This window comes from Notolepis coatsorum, assembly GCF_963971535.1.
Source record: "Notolepis coatsorum genome assembly, chromosome: 6".
In the NCBI taxonomy this organism is placed as follows: domain Eukaryota; kingdom Metazoa; phylum Chordata; class Actinopteri; order Aulopiformes; family Paralepididae; genus Notolepis; species Notolepis coatsorum.
Window position 1 is genome coordinate 53,323,495 of NC_140170.1, and position 20,048 is coordinate 53,343,542.

Sequence of the window (20,048 nt, forward strand, 5' to 3'; positions counted from 1 at the left end):
ACTCTTGATTGGAAAACAACCTATAAGATTCCCTAGATGGGAAAAGCAAGGCATACACACATTAGGAGACGTTTTCAACAAACAGGGTTTTTGTAGTTTTGATGAGATATGCAAAAAATTTAATCTCACCAAGTCCTCATATTATTTATACGCACAGTTATTGGCATGTTTGAAGGCTCACGGTGTTCCATTAAGGATACCAATTGTACACCACAGATACCACAAATTCTTCTATGAAAGAGAGACATCGAGAGGTTTTGTTTCAGATTTTTATCATCAATTACTAACGGCCTCGTATGAAACCCTACATCTAGACTCAGTCTGGAGGAGGGATATACCAGACCTGGAGATAGACTTTGACTGGCAAGAAGCCTGGGCAAATGTACGCCTTGCATCAAGGAACCCGGACCATCAACAAATCAATCTTAACTATATTCACAGGACATACTTAACTCCTATAAGACTGAACAAAATGGGTCTTAAACAAGACTCCAAATGCTCCTTATGTACAAATGGGGACGAAGGGACATTTATGCACATGTACTGGGACTGCCCACCAGTTAAGATATTTTGGAAAGAAGTGACCCAGCAATTGTCAAATCTCTTAACTCTGGATATACCTGTACACCCCTCTGTATTACTGCTGAATGATGTCTTTGAGCATGCAGTACCTCCACAGCTAAAGAGATTGGTTTTATCCGGTATCACAGTGGCTAAAAAGCTGATAGCATCACGATGGTTTCAACCGGAAAAAATGTGCCGTAAGGTCTGGATTCTTACATATCTCGATGTGATTTATCAAGAAATATCAACAGCTAGAATTTTGGGTCTCAATGAATCCAAAATGGCAATGTGGTTAGAAGTGGTGGAGAGAATAAAAGCCAGCATATAATGGTAGTGTCTGGTTAGGGGGGTACGAGCTGGAGCATATGTGTATTTGTATATCCTATTGTGTGTTGTCATGTTTGTTTGTGTTTGTTTAAAAAATAATAAAAAAATAAAATACAAAAAAATAAAATCTTCAGGTTTTTTTCTTAAGGCGCAATCACATCCCTGATTTATGCACGCTAGAGAAGCGGGCTGAAAAATCGATTATATATTTCCTGGTCAGCACACGCATACACGGATAGGGGACACGTTGAGATATATGTGGAAAAAAAACTCTGATTACCCCAAGACTGGTCAAATAGATTCCTTACCTCACATCAGATGTTCTGCAAAAAGATTATTCCAATTCCTGATCGCCATTCCAAATATCGATTGCGTTTATTGATCCAACGCTGGGTACTTGAAACGCATATTCCACGCTGTTCTGAGGGTCGGGGATGACTGCAATCAGCTCGGGTTACATGCCTGATAAGTAAAATGTGGATTCCGGATTTTTCTTTTCTCATCCATTTCCATTGAGTCCAATCCAATGGATTCATTACCATCCGGGAGACGATAGGGGGTGGTATTTTCCCTGTTCGAGCTCAGAGCCAGTCCCAATGGTAGCGTGAGGCTAGATTGATAAATGAATGGGTATCGCTAATAAAAGCAATAACGATTAAAAAGCGAGTTTCTCGTCATTGGCACTCAAAGTGTTAAGCCCTAGCCATATTTTCAGAAAATCCGCCTAAAGTAAATGGGAAGATTGCTCCACTTCTACAATGCCACTTGCATTTTCTTGGTATCTAGGGACATCTATGGATCTCAGGGAATGTATTCCCAGTGTCAGTAATATTGTGTCTGTTACTAGGCTTGAGTAAATTGTAATGAACCAAAGGAGAATATACATTTTATTTTTATTTCATCTTTGACAGTGAATAACACTATGCTAAAATTGCCCAGACATGAAAAACGAAAAAAATCTTAAGCAAATGAATAAAGGGCAGATGATTAACTTTTTTTTGCCAATAACTGCGTACGACGTGTTTCAAGGTCATGCGAATTCTGCCAATAACGGCGTACGCCGTTATTCTGATCATATTTCATATTTTTCGCCATGGTATTCATATTTCATTCACGGAGCCTTGTCAGATTCTGCCGGACTCAGCACAACTCTGCAACGCTTCAATACTGCCACCTGGTGGCTGATCGGCGAGTTGCCAAACCGGACATGCCCGTTGCAGCTCGGTCCGTCCCCTAATTCCGTCCGGCCACTCGTTTATCATCCCGGGACTCAAGACACACACTGTGGATATAGATCGTTGCCATAACTCAATAATCCACATGATTTGGGCGTATATTAGTATTATACAAACCGGAACTGGATCGCCTCGATCCACATCACATAACTGGGATCTGTTTCCTCCACTGTCATCGCCCAACGCTACGAGGAAGCTGCCGTGAGTTTCAGCGTTTTTGTTTATCATCTTCTATACAAACTGCTCTGATCAATATATCACCCATACTACATAAATCATTTAACGTCGGTCACGGAATTAGAAACGACCCCCCCCTCTCCGTTCACCCGTGCATGGTCAGTCATAACGTTTAGGACCATGTACAGTTGAAATCGGTATCAAACGGCATTTGATAATCTAATATATGCATTTATGTTCTATGAAATACTGCAGAAAACGATAAAAACATATTTATACGTCTAGACGGTATTTTCGTATGAATGTGTGAATGAAAAAGTAAAACGTTCCTACATCCTGAACGATAGATAATCGATGTTGAATGGGCCATAGTAATGTCAATTTAGCAATACAATTTAAAAAGTTATAGCCCTGCAAAGAAGGTGAACATCTCGATAGACTTATAGTACTGGCAGAGAATGGTATAAGATGATCAAAGTGGTGGCAGGGAATGGGTTAAAAGGAAGGTTTTGTAGATGCAGTACTGAATTCTGAATTACACGTCTATGGATCGGGCCAAATCTCTTTCCAATGGCAAAGTTCAATCTGGATTTAGTATCTCCAGTCGTGCAGCAAAAACTTTATGAAATTGGTACTTTTTTTTAACAGTTCTGGCTCTGCTAGTTTCTCTTCTATCTTTTGGCGCTTTTCTATTATCTACCACAAACCTGAACGTTATTGGCATAAATGAGAACGCAGTTAGTTTCTCTACTTTTCTGTGAACGTCTAGCAAAAAACTGCATTGCAATCTGATGAAAAATGGCGGAGAAATCGACATAATAAACAAGTAACTGTACTTACAGCCGAGTTCATTCAGTTTGTGAATTAGGCTTAGGGAACAGCCGCACCATTAGCCTAGCTTGGCGTTATTCACTGGAAGTAGGTGTGCCAGTGTATACCCTACAAATACAACTCTAAAACCTTCCTGTAAACATGTTGTGACCTGGAAAATATATTTTTTTTTGACATTTTCCTTTTCTAAGCAGATATATACTTAGATATTTTTTTTGCCGAACCACTGCTGCCTGGGCGGCGGGCGCAGTCATCACCTCAAAAGCCCTGTTTTTTTTTGTTTTTTTTTTGGCCTCACGAGTCAAAACAAAGGACATCTTCCACTTCTTGTATCACCTTCCCCCACTCTGAGCGCCCGTCTGGGATTGCTTTTGGAGCAGACGCTCCTTGGCTACAACGGTGGTCAATCATTTTCGCCATCAGCGGTGACTGTTCACAACCGGACGGACGTCACTCGTCAGAGCGGCTTGTCAAATGACGCTTGCCGACTTTTATCATCTTTTCCCCCCCTCCTTTTTCCTCCGATTTTCTCCCATCCCAATGTTAGTCGTTATGCCAATTCCCAATCCCCCTTCCTGGTCGCTGCGCAGTCGGTCTGGGAGAGTGGAGGCTATCATGTGCTTCCTCCGACACACGTCTAGCCAATCAACCGCTTCTTTTCACCTGGCAGCGCGGACTCTCACTGAGAGGGTGTAACGTGTGGAAGGATCCCACTACCCCCCTTAGATCCTATCCGCCCTGAGCAGGCGCCCCGACCGAACTGTAGGAGTCGCTGTTTACAACGACCCGGACCCACCCCGCCAGCTTTCCCACCCTCTAATACAGCCAATTGTATTAGTGTGAACGGCCAGCCAAGCTGGTGACAACGCCGGAGCTGTGAGCTGGATTCGAACAGGCGAATCCAGCGTCTCCGGTGTTGGTGACGAACGCAATCTCCGCTACACCACCTGACCGCCCTTGCCGGATGTTTTTTCTAACTCGAGACTCGAAGCATGCAATAGGTTGAGTGAGCTGACGATCGAAAGGTGGCAAATGCAACTTTCCAACAATGTATCTGTTGATCGGCGTAAACGCAGCCCGTAGCCGAGAGACGAGAGCAAAGTGCCGCGATGTGCGATAAAATGCGCAATTCTTTTTACGTAAAATTGTTCCTGTACTTAATCTAAATTAACGTGATAAAGTCTCAGCCCTAAAAGTAATATCTAATGTGTTTTTGTTAGAGAAGTTGTTTATTTATGGGGAAACTAATGACATTTCTTGTTTGTTCAGTCCATCTCTGCTCCGGGGAGCGGGATCTGGAGCGATGGGAAGGACAAGAGCGATGGCTCCCAGGCGCACAGCTGGAACGTGGACGTGTTCATCGACGTGGTCAAAGAAGTGGTGAGTAGGACCATCCTCACTGTTCTGCTGTTAGTGGATATTTATCTATAGAGTAGGACCATCCTCACTGTTCTGTTAGTGGATATTAATCTATAGAGTAGGACCATCCTCACTGTTCTGCTGTTAGTGGATATTAATCTATAGAGTAGGACCATCCTCACTGTTCTGTTAGTGGATATTAATCTATAGAGTAGGACCATCCTCACTGTTCTGTTAGTGGATATTAATCTATAGAGTAGGACCATCCTCACTGTTCTGCTGTTAGTGGATATTAATCTATAGAGTAGCGGTGGACCGTATAAACGGTATACGGTATGGATTTTGTGCTACGGTATGGATTTTGACTACCGGTATACCTTGTGACCGGTAGACTAGAGCAGCTAGTCACAGCAGTAGCAATATAATAATGCAGGACCTGTTCAGAGGTCTTTAATTGGCATGCAATTATCCTCAATGTTAGCGGTTAGCACACACGGTTAGCACACACACACACCGGAACACACACACATGCATTGTTAACGTTACTTGACGATTCACTCAATGTTTGCAGTGGTCGTTGCATAGTGTTTAATTGTACAGAGCTTTTCTCCGTGTTCACGGAACTTGCCATAATAGTTTTGGCATTTCAATTTGGCTAAGGAGGCTGAGAGGAGACTTGCTTTAAGCACAGCAACGGGGCTAACGTTAGCCGCTAACTCATGTTAGCCACTAATGCCTCTTTTCCATTTTCTATTTTATTAAAGTCGATGCTGACAACGCTCGTTGCCACAAGTGCAACAAGACATTTGCCAGTAATGTATAAGCGCTGGTACTCGTCAATGTGGCTGGCGGGGAGCTAACGTTATTAGCCTGAGCTCTGGTAGTAGAGTAATGGCCGACATTCCGGAAGTAAAAAAAACGAATGAGAGCTTACGATTGGTGGTAAGAACAGCAGAGGTGGGTGCAAGCGGTGTGACATAATTGGCAGAATCGACTGTCAATCAAAATAGTATTGTATGACTCCGACTTCAGCATAAAATAAAAACACACATGGCATGGTGGAATACCATAAACATATTTCTTGATGTTTCCTTTTTTTAAGTAAAGAGGCCTATGTTCATATCAGTGAGCACAATTTGTAACACAAAAAGAGAGATGTGTAGCCTATTTATTTAATATTTTATTTATTCATTTTATTATTATTTTATTTGTTGCCTTGCCGTGCAACTGTTTGTTTGAACTTTTGCTGTAAAACAGCATTACATTTGTTGTTAATTATAAAAAGTCTATAATTCAGACACATTTAAAACATTGCTGCTGCTGTTGCTGAAGAAATAATATTTATTTATATTTATAGTTATATAAAAGAATAATAAAGCAATGTCGATTCTGTTCTTAATAATTTTTTTTTTATAATCAAAATAATCAAAAAGAACCGATGTATCGATAAAGTACCGAACCGTTAAGCAGTATCGATAAGGGTAGTAGTATCGATAAAATCCTAACGATACCCATCCCTAGTACCTGCAGATGAAACTACCTGTAGATGCGCTGTCAACTCGCTCTGACTCGGACCCGTTGAAAGAGACGACACGCATTCTGTGAAGACCCACCCTACTCTGCCTCCGATTCGCAGACTGTGGGTGGGGGGGAAACATGCTGACGGGACGCTGAATGTGATTGGACCAGAGCAGAGTACACAGACACAGACAGTGCAGCCGGACAGGCAGAGCTCTGCTTGCAGAGGAGATAGCGGAGAATTTTGAGGATGCATTTTCCTTCCACTTTACTTGGTATCACTCCGGAATCCCGTTTCAACCAAGTCACTAACGTAACGTTGCTGTCATGAGCCTGCGCTATGGTAGCCTACAAGTGATCAAATAAATAAAACTTCCAACTCGTGCAACGACTCAGGAAAAAGCTGCGTGCGGGCCGCACTAACACTAAACTCTGTCAAGTAGGGGGCCGCAATATATCATCCAGCCGGCCGCGAGTTTGAGACCTCTGCTCTAGGGCATGCTCCCCCGGAATTGTTTTTTTTTTTACATTTTAAAGTTAAATGCATCAATCTGGTGCACTTTGAGCGCAAAATAAAGAGGCCAGATCTATAATTAACTTTGTGCTCAAAACACAAAATCCACTAGAGCAGTGCTTCCCAATCCTCTCCTCGAAGCACCTCAGCCATTTCATGTATTTGTTAAATTCCATCACCAGCACACCTGAACTTAACTAGCCCTTTATTGGTTGAATCAAGGTGTGCTGGTGGTGGAATTCAACAAATACATGGAACGGCTGGCGTGTCTCGAGGAGAGGTTTGAGTTTGACTACAGCATACATTTGAGCCATCAAAGAAATTAAGCAAAAGTTATTACCTGTGTTGAACTGGTTTATTTTTTAGAAAATAAAAGAATATACTGGATTACTATTACGGGCTACTGTTAAATGTATTATTATTATGTGCGCCCTTACTCATTGTGTCCTACAGAGGGCGATGTATGTCCAGTACGTGATGTCACTGACGTTACCATTGCATTACCTGTACGCCGGTACCTGTTCCGGTTTATTATTTGTTATTGATGTAAAGAGCGGCAGCATAACCGCATCCCTCTCGCCTGATTAATAAATATGCCTACACGAGGCTAAAGATGGAACTGTGTCAGAGTTCAGTTCAATCTCCACCGCAACGCACTCCGCCTAACTGCCAATACTACTGATACATCCCTATTGGCAAACTTTATATATTAAAAAAATATATATATAAAAAAAAAAAAATCCGTTCATTATAAAACTGGCGGGACAGTCTAGGTAATTAATGGGAAACATGGGTTATTATCTGAATATGACATGTCTCCTGTGCAGTGGCTACATAACGGGCTATTATCTGAATTAGGGATGCCCCGATCAAGTTGTCACCGATCGTCTATGAGCCATATCGGCCGATACCGATCGATTTTAGGTGTAGAGTGACATCACTAATAGATTAGGTGTATAGTGACATCACTAATAGATTAGGTGTATAGTGACATCACTAATAGATTAGGTGTAGTGACATCACTAATAGATTAGGTGTATAGTGACGTCACTTATAGATTGGGTGTAGTGACATCACTAATAGATTAGGTGTCGAGTGACATCACTAATAGATTAGGTGTCGAGTGACATCACTCGTAGATTTAAGTGTAGTGACATCACTCATAGATTAGGTGTCGAGTGACATCACTCGTAGATTTAAGTGTAGTGACATCACTCATAGATTAGGTGTCGAGTGACATCACTCGTAGATTTAAGTGTAGTGACATCACTAATAGATTAGGTGTAGTGACATCACTAATAGATTAGGTGTAGTGACATCACTAATAGATTAGGTGTCGAGTGACATCACTCATAGAATAGGTGTCGAGTGACATCACTCATAGATTAGGTGTCGAGTGACATCACTCGTAGATTTAAGTGTAGTGACATCACTCATAGATTAACTCGAGTGACATCACTCGTAGATGGATACTTCCTTTTTCTAGGAAGAGAAAACAATGCATTTCCTCTTTTTTTCCCGTCATTGTATGTTTGGGCACATAGTTTTCATCCATGTATCAGTGCAGACAAAAGGGCTCAAATGGAGGGAAAACTTGTTTTTATTAGTATATAATCACCTGAAACTAAATCATTGTTAAAATGAGCCCTTCATATCTGCAGAGCAGGTCCTCTTTCACAGAGCCGCCATGTTGCTCCACCATGTTTCATATCTGCAGAGCAGGTCCTCTTTCACAGAGCCGCCATGTTGCTCCACCATGTTTCATATCTGCAGAGCAGGTCCTCTTCCACAGAGCCGCCATGTTGCTCCACCATGTTTCATATCTGCAGAGCAGGTCCTCTTCCACAGAGCCGCCATGTTGCTCCATGTTTCATATCTGCAGAGCAGGTCCTCTTCCACAGAGCCGCCATGTTGCTCCATGTTTCATATCTGCAGAGCAGGTCCTCTTTCACAGAGCCGCCATGTTGCTCCACCATGTTTCATATCTGCAGAGCAGGTCCTCTTTCACAGAGCCGCCATGTTGCTCCACCATGTTTCATATCTGCAGAGCAGGTCCTCTTCCACAGAGCCGCCATGTTGCTCCATGTTTCATATCTGCAGAGCAGGTCCTTTTCCACAGAGCCGCCATGTTGCTCCACCATGTTTCATATCTGCAGAGCAGGTCCTCTTCCACAGAGCCGCCATGTTGCTCCACCATGTTTCATATCTGCAGAGCAGGTCCTCTTCCACAGAGCCGCCATGTTGCTCCACCATGTTTCCATGTCAAAACAACAGACGGAACACACTATTGGAATTATAGACTCACGGATACCAGACTAAGATCGTTTTTCAACTCTGTAGATCTCCTGTTTGGGACATTTTTACTCATGGCTTAAAGGAAAACAAAGACCCAACGAGAAAGAAAGGGATATTCCGTTGGTCGCAGTCTGCCGCCTCACTCCCATATGCCACTACATCCTACACTCCCTGTGCTGTTAACCCAGTAGTGCCATAGCACCTTTAATGGAACTGGTCATCACGTGTCTCTCTCCAGAACCCCAACCTGAACTTCAAGGAGGTGACGTATGAGCTGGACCACCCCGGCTTCATGATACGGGACAGTAAGGGTCTCCATATGGTGGTGTGTGGCATCCAGAGGGGGCTGGGCATGGAGGTGTTCCCCGTCGACCTCATCTACCGGCCCTGGAAACACGCTGAGGGACAGGTAATCATCCATCTACACACTGCAGCTAATGAGACGCATACAGACCAAGTAACCTCATTGCTGGGAAATGTTCCAGAAGAGATGGCAGAAATGTAGGATGTGATTCACTTGGAACACGTTAGCAAGGACAGTTGGACTTGGAACATGTTAGCAAGGACAGTTGGACTTGGAACATGTTAGCAAGGACAGTTGGACTTGGAACACGTTAGCAAGGACAGTTGGACTTGGAACACGTTAGCACGTTAGCAAGGACAGTTGGACTTGGAACACGTTAGCAAGGACAGTTGGACTTGGAACACGTTAGCAAGGACAGTTGGACTTGGAACACGTTAACAGTTTGACTTGGAACACGTTAGCAAGGACAGTTGGACTTGGAACACGTTAACAGTTTGACTTGGAACACGTTAGCAAGGACAGTTGTACTTGGAACACGTTAACAGTTTGACTTGGAACACGTTAGCAAGGACAGTTGTACTTGGAACACGTTAACAGTTTGACTTGGAACACGTTAGCAAGGACAGTTGTACTTGGAACACGTTAACAGTTTGACTTGGAACACGTTAGCAAGGACAGTTGTACTTGGAACACGTTAACAGTTTGACTTGGAACACGTTAGTAAGGACAGTTGTACTTGGAACACATTAGGCAGGAAAGTTGGACTTGGAACACGTTAACAAGGACAGTTGTACTTGGAACACATTAGGCAGGAAAGTTGGACTTGGAACACGTTAACAAGGACAGTTGGACTTGGAACACGTTAACAGTTGGACTTGGAACACGTTAACAAGGACAGTTGTACTTGGAACACGTTAGGCAGGAAAGTTGGACTTGGAACACGTTAACAAGGACAGTTGGACTTGGAACACGTTAGCAAGGACAGTTGGACTTGGAACACGTTAGCAAGGACAGTTGGACTTGGAACACGTTAGCAAGGACAGTTGGACTTGGAACACGTTAACAGTTTGACTTGGAACACATTAGCAAGGACAGTTGTACTTGGAACACGTTAACAGTTGTACTTGGAACACGTTAGGCAGGAAAGTTGGACTTGGAACACGTTAACAGTTTGACTTGGAACACATTAGCAAGGACAGTTGGACTTGGAACACATTAGGCAGGAAAGTTGGACTTGGAACACGTTAGCAGTTTGACTTGGAACACGTTAGCAAGGACAGTTGTACTTGGAACACGTTAACAGTTTGACTTGGAACACGTTAGTAAGGACAGTTGTACTTGGAACATGTTAACAAGGACAGTTGGACTTGGAACACGTTAGCAAGGACAGTTGGACTTGGAACACGTTAGCAAGGACAGTTGGACTTGGAACACGTTAGCAAGGACAGTTGGACTTGGAACACGTTAGCAAGGACAGTTGGACTTGGAACACGTTAGCAAGGACAGTTGGACTTGGAACACGTTAGCAAGGACAGTTGGACTTGGAACACGTTAGCAAGGACAGTTGGACTTGGAACACGTTAGCAAGGACAGTTGGACTTGGAACACGTTAGCACGTTAACAAGGACAGTTGGACTTGGAACACGTTAGCACGTTAGCAAGGACAGTTGGACTTGGAACACGTTAGCAAGGACAGTTGGACTTGGAACACGTTAGCAAGGACAGTTGGACTTGGAACACGTTAACAGTTTGACTTGGAACACGTTAGCAAGGACGGTTGTACTTGGAACACGTTAACAGTTTGACTTGGAACACGTTAGCAAGGACAGTTGTACTTGGAACACGTTAACAGTTTGACTTGGAACACGTTAGCAAGGACAGTTGTACTTGGAACACGTTAACAGTTTGACTTGGAACACGTTAGTAAGGACAGTTGTACTTGGAACACATTAGGCAGGAAAGTTGGACTTGGAACACGTTAACAAGGACAGTTGTACTTGGAACACATTAGGCAGGAAAGTTGGACTTGGAACACGTTAACAAGGACAGTTGGACTTGGAACACGTTAACAGTTGGACTTGGAACACGTTAACAAGGACAGTTGTACTTGGAACACGTTAGGCAGGAAAGTTGGACTTGGAACACGTTAACAAGGACAGTTGGACTTGGAACACGTTAGCAAGGACAGTTGGACTTGGAACACGTTAGCAAGGACAGTTGGACTTGGAACACGTTAGCAAGGACAGTTGGACTTGGAACACGTTAACAGTTTGACTTGGAACACATTAGCAAGGACAGTTGTACTTGGAACACGTTAACAGTTGTACTTGGAACACGTTAGGCAGGAAAGTTGGACTTGGAACACGTTAACAGTTTGACTTGGAACACATTAGCAAGGACAGTTGGACTTGGAACACATTAGGCAGGAAAGTTGGACTTGGAACACGTTAGCAGTTTGACTTGGAACACGTTAGCAAGGACAGTTGTACTTGGAACACGTTAACAGTTTGACTTGGAACACGTTAGTAAGGACAGTTGTACTTGGAACATGTTAACAAGGACAGTTGGACTTGGAACACGTTAGCAAGGACAGTTGGACTTGGAACACGTTAGCAAGGACAGTTGGACTTGGAACACGTTAGCAAGGACAGTTGGACTTGGAACACGTTAGCAAGGACAGTTGGACTTGGAACACGTTAGCAAGGACAGTTGGACTTGGAACACGTTAGCAAGGACAGTTGGACTTGGAACACGTTAGCAAGGACAGTTGGACTTGGAACACGTTAGCAAGGACAGTTGGACTTGGAACACGTTAGCACGTTAACAAGGACAGTTGGACTTGGAACACGTTAGCACGTTAGCAAGGACAGTTGGACTTGGAACACGTTAGCAAGGACAGTTGGACTTGGAACACGTTAGCAAGGACAGTTGGACTTGGAACACGTTAACAGTTTGACTTGGAACACGTTAGCAAGGACAGTTGGACTTGGAACACGTTAGCACGGACAGTTGGACTTGGAACACATTAGGAAGGAAAGTTGGACTGAATTTGACTAGTTCAGTTAGCAAGCTGTACACTATGGTGGATAATCTGACTAGTTCAGCTAGCAAGCTGTGTACAATATGGTGGATAATCTGACTAGTTCAACTAGCAAGCGGCGCACACTATGGTGGTCAAAGCCAATGTGGAGCCTCGTATTCTCCACAAATGAATAGTTTTGTTCTTACAGACCTGCAGAAACAAGTAGATTGTTACCCTAACCTAAACTGTCTCTGCTACAGCTCTCGTTCATCCAACACTCTCTGATGAGCCCAGAGGCCTTCTGCTTTGCCGACTACCCCTGCCACACGGTGGCCATCGACATCCTCAAGGCCCCGCCAGAGGACGACAACAGGGAGATCGCCACCTGGTACGTACCACACCACACATGGCTACTGGGGTTCTACTTAATTGCATCTTCCTGCAGTGATTGATGGCCTACACACTTAAATAAGTGCAGTTAGAGGTCATAACAGTGTTTAGTATTTAATTTTTTTTTAAATCTTAGTCTACCTTGGTATAAGCAAACATTTAAAATTATCAATACATGTGCATGTACAAATAAGATTTAAGACTCAAATGAAAGAGTGATGTGTGAATCCTTGTGTAAAGTGCCAGTGTGTGCAGGGTTCCGTAGTTAAGAGTAAATTAATTCTAACAGTTCTCCAGTCTTTAGCCAAGTCAGTTCTTGCCCACAGTTGTGGAGCTTGATAGCTACTTCGCATAAAGGACTGATTGAGGCAATTTGTGGTGTCGGGGGAGATAAGTCTCTGGCTGAACGTGCTTCTCATCTTGGCTAGCTCCTCGTAGAGGGGATGGTTTCTCCAGATGGAACATGCTTCATCTTGTCTAGCTCCTTGTAGAGGGGATGGTTTCTCCAGATGGAACATGCTTCATCTTGGCTAGCTCCTCGTAGAGGGGATGGTTTCTCCAGATGGAACATGCTTCATCTTGTCTAGCTCCTCGTAGATGGGATGGTTTCTCCAGATGGAACATGCTTCATCTTGTCTAGCTCCTTGTAGAGGGGATGGTTTCTCCAGATGGAACATGCTTCATCTTGGCTAGCTCCTCGTAGAGGGGATGGTTTCTCCAGATGGAACATGCTTCATCTTGTCTAGCTCCTTGTAGAGGGGATGGTTTCTCCAGATGGAACATGCTTCATCTTGTCTAGCTCCTCGTAGAGGGGATGGTTTCTCCAGATGGAACATGCTTCATCTTGTCTAGCTCCTCGTAGAGGGGATGGTTTCTCCAGATGGAACATGCTTCATCTTGTCTAGCTCCTCGTAGAGGGGATGGTTTCTCCAGATGGAACATGCTTCATCTTGTCTAGCTCCTCGTAGAGGGGATGGTTTCTCCAGATGGAACATGCTTCATCTTGGCTAGCTCCTCGTAGAGGGGATGGTTTCTCCAGATGGAACATGCTTCATCTTGTCTAGCTCCTTGTAGAGGGGATGGTTTCTCCAGATGGAACATGCTTCATCTTGTCTAGCTCCTTGTAGAGGGGATGGTTTCTCCAGATGGAACATGCTTCTGCTTGGCTAGCTCCTCGTAGAGGGGATGGTTTCTCCAGATGGAACATGCTTCATCTTGGCTAGCTCCTCGTAGAGGGGATGGTTTCTCCAGATCGAACGTGCTTCATCTTGGCTAGCTCCTCGTAGAGGGGATGGTTTCTCCAGATGGAACGTGCTTCATCTTGTCTAGCTCCTCGTAGAGGGGATGGTTTCTCCAGATGGAACATGCTTCATCTTGGCTAGCTCCTCGTAGAGGGGATGCTTTCTCCAGATGGAACGTGCTTCATCTTGTCTAGCTCCTCGTAGAGGGGATGGTTTCTCCAGATGGAACATGCTTCATCTTGGCTAGCTCCTCGTAGAAGGGATGGTTTCTCCAGATGGAACATGCTTCATCTTGGCTAGCTCCTCGTAGAAGGGATGGTTTCTCCAGATCGAACGTGCTTCATCTTGGCTAGCTCCTCGTAGAGGGGATGGGAGGGTTTCTTTCTCATCCGCTCCACAACCACCTCTAGATCGTCCAGTTCTTCTCTCACTACTAGCCTTCCTCGCCAGCTTGTTGATGCTGTTCTGTTGCCTCCACAGGAAGAGTCTGGACCTGGTGGAGAGTCTGCTGCGGCTGTCGGAGGTGGGTCAGTACGAGCAGGTGAAGCAGCTGTTCAGCTTCCCCATCAAGCACTGCCCCGACATGCTGGTGCTGGCACTGCTGCAGATCTCCACGTCCTGGCACACGCTGCGCCACGAGCTCATCTCCACCCTCATGCCCATCTTCCTGGGGAACCACCCCAACTCTGCCATCATCCTGCACTATGCCTGGCATGGACAGGTAACTACCGCTTTATGTATTCAAGATTCAAAAGGTTTATTGTTTCACATACATACCAGGGCATACAGTGAAATGCGGGTGGCCATGCCCGCTTTGATTGTGCAATAATACTAAATAATAAAATGGACATGATAAAATAGACATGATAAAATAGACATGTTAAAATAGACATGTTAAAGTCCTGAGATAATGCAATACAATATTAGCTACGAATTAAGGCACTGGGTCCTATGTACACTACTATACAATATACAGTTTTTACTCTATATCCGTATGCTATACTTGCTATTTCTAAACTATACTATACAAGAACCACAACAGTTCTTTCCTTAAAGTGAACTTTATTTTCCTCGTTCCTTTAAAGTGTCCTTTCCATTGTATTTAAAGTGACCGTTTGTGTGAGCGAATGCAGAATGTGTGTTGTATGTATGTGTGTGCTCATGTGTACTTGTGTGTGGAGAGTTCAATGTTCTGATGGCCTGGGGGAAGAAGCTGAGCCTTAGGCCTTGTCCAGACTAAAACTATTTTGATCGGTTTCGTTTTTCGTTTTAAGGTTTCTGTAAAAACGAAAATGTCTCAAGATAATAAGTGCATGCCACAAATTTACAAAATAAATGTCTCCCGTTTCTTTTATTTTGAAAACCCCCGACCAGAAGTGTTAGTGTCTGTTGCTAGCAGATTAACTTGTGTCTGCCGGTCCTGTGCTTTTCGAGCTAACGTAACGTCATTAGTTTCCAAAGGAGAGGAGCGAAAGACCGCGGCTCACATGCAGCTCAAACTACCTTTTGGAATAAATTAATTGATTGATGTTTAACTTGTCCCTGTGTGTGTCCAGTCATTTCGACTAGCAAACGTTGTATTTAACGTTACCACAGGATACCACTGTATTGTATTTAGTTGGTTAGCTATTTAGCTAATGTGGATAGTATTTTGAATACCACCAATGCTAGCTGGCTGGCTACAGCTTTATTTACTAAATTATGGAGGCTTTTTAATCCTCAAGGTAAGAGGATTTTTCATGATTAACTGAAGGCGTATGCTATGGAACAATATGTGCTTGGGTTTTCAGACAAAGGCCATCTCTGTGACGCTAATCTCTAGTTAGTATCATGTATTGCATCACAGTAGCCTCCCGTTAGCTTCTATGGACACTAATGCAACTTTTAACACTTTAATCGCCGATGACGTGTTTAGACGTAATTCCTAGCCATGCTCATTCTGCCGAAGACGCCGTAACTTGTCTTTGATATCAATATTTCAAAAATCTGTGATCGAAATCATATTTCCCCTCCGGGGCCCTGAGATATACTGCAAAGCTCCACTCAACTCTAGCGGTTCAAGAGCGCCATCTGGTGGCCGATCGGCAGATCGCAAACAGGAAATTACTCGTCGAACCGGAAGTGCTCATCCATATGTCGTCCGGGCACTCGCTATCGTTAGAGACTCCGTCTTGACACAGTGAACATCGATTGGTGCAAATAACTCGAAAAAACAACATGATTTGGACGTATATACTATTATACAACCTGGAAATGGATCGGGCATTTCTCCATCCCATAATAGAACAAATTCTGTTCCACGCTCATCTGCCAGCGGCGTGAGGAAGCCACGGTGAGTTGCAGCGTTATATTCTAACGTGTTCCATATAAACTGCTATGATGATCATATGACCCACACTGGATGAATCATCTAACGCTGCCCACGGAATTATAAACGACCCCCCGCCCATCCGGTCATCATCAGATGATACGTAGTAACTTCTAGAAGTACCTCCAGTTGAAATTTATTATCTGGCACAGATCGCTATCAAACTGTATTTCATCATGCATATAATGCATTTGGGGCTATAAATCACGTTCTGAAGAAAGCTGCAGAAAACGATAAAAACATACTTATATTTTAGACCGTATTTTAGTATGAATATGTGAATGAAAAAGTATAACATTGATACACCCTGAACAATACATATAGGACCTTGAATGGGCCATGATAATGGCAATTTAGCAATAGAATTTAAAAAGTTATAGCCCTGCAAAGAAGGGGAACTTCTCCATAGACAAATAGAGCTGGCTAGGGATGGTAAATTATGAATTTGAACCATGGCGATCAAAGTGTTAATAATAACTCCCGGTGTTTTAATAAACACTTCTAGCCAGGACATATAAGAGATATATGTATCATGTTTCTTTTTTTTGTCTGGGTTTGCATGCGGATTAAGGGGAGATGCGTGTGAGCATGTGTGTGCGCCTCGGTCGGGAATGTGTGTAAGCACAGAAGAGCCCCGTGGGCTCTTTAGGTTGCGTGTTGTCTGTTCCAAAAAAAATTACTTAAAGTTTAAAGCTCAATATATCAAAACGTGGCACTTTACAGTGAACAGGAGGTCTATTTGTATTAAAAACAATATTGTTTTTCATTTAAATGTCTGGAAGAGCTAAAAAATTAAAATGTCAAATGATATTTCCGTTGCATTTCTTTAGTTGATCTAAATGTTACCAATTGTGTTAAATGGGCATATAATATCGTCTCATATCGATCGCAGGCACCTGAATCGAATCTTATTGTGGCAGACTTTGTGATATCAGCAAATATCGTATCATTGTCCAAATAATCTATATCGTATCGTGATGAAACTGGTGATTCCCACCCCTACCAGCCATGTGTATTAGGGATGGGCAAAACCCACAGAATTGAGGTTCGATAGTCACTGGAAATTATTTGAATACTATTCAAACATCGGTGAGCTACCACATTAAACATATTATTTTGCTTTTACTTAACCTGTTGGGGGGACCCTGCTGTTCAAATCGATCAATACAGACTATTAATTAATGTTTGTTTTTCAAATATAGCCAAGAGTAAATACCCTAACCCTATCAAAACAGCAGTCGAAGTGTATATTTTAAGCACTACGTTTGTTTACCAACGTTATTTAAATCTCACTAATAACACTTTACCCTATTGGTAAACAAACCTATTGTTGAAAAGATACACTACGACTGCTGTTTTGACAGGATTATGGTCTTTACGTTTGAAAAAAAAAAAGCAACATTATGTCATACAGTCTAGAGAGATTGATTTATGACGGTACCGGACCCATCAGGCTTAAGAGGTTAAACACAAACTATTAGATTTGTATATAATTCACTAATAAAACATCTAGTAAAACGATGCCCATCCCTAATGTGCATCTGCCACCGCCATACATAACCTGAATAACCACCATACATAACCTGAATAACCTCCATACATAACCTGAATAACCACCATACATAACCTGAATAACCACCATACATAACCTGAATAACCCCCATACATAACCTGAATAACCACCATACATAACCTGAATAACCTCCATACATAACCTGAACAACCACCATACATAACCTGAATAACCTCCATACATAACCTGAATAACCACCATACATAACCTGAATAACCCCCATACATAACCTGAATAACCCCCATACATAACCTGAATAACCCCCATACATAACCTGAATAACCACCATACATAACCTGAATAACCACCATACATAACCTGAATAACCACCATACATAACCTGAATAACCACCATACATTGCACTACCAAAGCTACCCAGCATGTCCTATATGATCTGTAAATATTTGTATGTACAGATACCGAGATGTCACACCATGTTACCTGTTACCTGTTTATTGCACGATGTTGTTTTTATTGGATTCTATTATATGTTGTACCACTGTATTGCACATCGTTGCGGGCAAGACCACCCGCATTTCATTGTATACTTGTATGCCGTGACAAATAAAACTCTTGACTTGACTACATAACCTGAATAACCCCCATACATAACCTGAACAACCACCATACATAACCTCCATACATAACCTGAATAACCACCATACATAACCTGAATAACCACCATACATACATAACCTGAATAACCCCCATACATAACCTGAATAACCACCATACATAACCTGAATAACCACCATGCATAACCTGAATAACCTCCATACATAACCTGAACAACCACCATACATAACCCCCATACATAACCTGAATAACCACCATACATAACCTGAACAACCCTATTGTTTGTGTTGCTGCATTCGCAGGGCCAGTCCCCATCCATCCGCCAGTTGATTATGCACTCGATGGCCGAGTGGTACATGAGAGGAGAGCAGTACGACCAGGCCAAGCTATCCCGCATCCTGGACGTGGCCCAGGACTTGAAGGTAAGCAGCAGGCCAGGCAGGTATTTCATCCAAGAAGCCGAATTACTCGTGTAACCACCCAAAACAGAATGTAAAAAAACCTATGTCAACGTTAGAAGTCTCAAGACATCCGTAGGTGTCGTCGTCCAAGTTTAATTTGACAAATGATTGGAAGCGCTTTGCCCTCTGGCTGCCCTTGTTATCCTGCTGCTTTCAACTAAACACATGGACAGTGACCCAGTAAAATGTCCCAACGCTTTTTGCCTTTTCTGGCATGAAATGAGAACCACTGCGTTTCCTTAGTTCTTTGAAATGCGCTGGGAAAGTCTGAAATTGTTCCCCTTGCACCACCGTCTTGTGTCCAGTTGTTGGCGTCTACTGCCATCAGACTGAGCCCCATATTAGCTTCACTGTAGCAATATAATGGTATCAGTGGTTATAATGGCTGGCTGCACAGATCGCTTATGTAGCAGTCAGATAATTTTGCAACTATGAATAAATACATTTAAAATGAATTCAAACTCAGCAGTTGGTTAAATATAAAGTTTTTCGAGGTGCATCATTGGGATGTCCCGTTGTGGCACAAGACAACTGTTCCTTCCGCTTGAACGTTTTGTCCAAGCCGTTGCTAAACCGTTATCTTCTTTTGAAATCTATGAAAATAGTTAGTGAAGGGATTTAAACTGGAATGAAGTTCAGTGCAGTGCAGAGTCACTAGGCCAAAGAGGAGATGTGTTGTGTGAACGCACTGATGCACACAGATGTAAACTTTACCAGCATATTAATTCTTAAGAGACAGAAGTTGTTTGCAGGAGTGAGGATTTGAATTGTCTCCAATCCCTCCTTGGAAGTTGTTAACTTCTCCTGCAAACGCCTGAGGGAGATGAAGCTGCAAGGAAAGCAGAAAGTCAACAATCAAATGTCACCTCCCCTCTGCGAATTACTTCTGGATGTTGACGATTTGGAATAGAACCAGTTGTTTGAAGTCTATAATATTCACTAGAAGATGGTGTAATGAGAGAATATCGTATAAGGACGTCCACTCTCCCCACTGCTTGCTCCCCACCTACAATGTAGACTAATCCACTAGTCTCCTCGGGTGTGGTCACTAATGTGAGAGGGTTTTGGAACGCCTGGTCTAAACCATTGCTTCTTGTTTCTCCTCCAGTCTCTCTCAATGCTGCTGAATGGTACTCCCTTTGCCTTTGTTATTGACCTTGCTGCACTTGCCTCTCGCCGTGAATACCTCAAACTCGACAAATGGTTGACCGACAAAATGAGAGAGCATGGGGTGAGTTTTTCATTCAACATTTGGTGCGAGGGTTTTTTCCGAAAGAACTGAAAGTGTCCAT

General features: G+C 43.0%; 1 protein-coding gene across 10 annotated transcripts in view; it reads left to right on the forward strand.

The window, feature by feature from the left end:
- The window catches only part of cnot1 (CCR4-NOT transcription complex, subunit 1), a gene marked incomplete at its 3' end in the record, with an annotated part of 160,705 nt that overhangs the window by 29,791 nt on the left and 110,866 nt on the right, over window positions 1-20,048 (forward strand). For all 10 annotated transcript variants that reach the window (XM_084316060.1, XM_084316063.1, XM_084316056.1 and 7 more), the window contains exons 10-15: window positions 4,404-4,514; window positions 9,059-9,229; window positions 12,407-12,534; window positions 14,258-14,498; window positions 18,598-18,717; window positions 19,865-19,987. In XM_084316060.1, coding sequence (XP_084172186.1) covers window positions 4,404-4,514; window positions 9,059-9,229; window positions 12,407-12,534; window positions 14,258-14,498; window positions 18,598-18,717; window positions 19,865-19,987 — 894 coding nt within the window. The remainder of the gene's footprint in view (window positions 1-4,403; window positions 4,515-9,058; window positions 9,230-12,406; window positions 12,535-14,257; window positions 14,499-18,597; window positions 18,718-19,864; window positions 19,988-20,048) is intronic.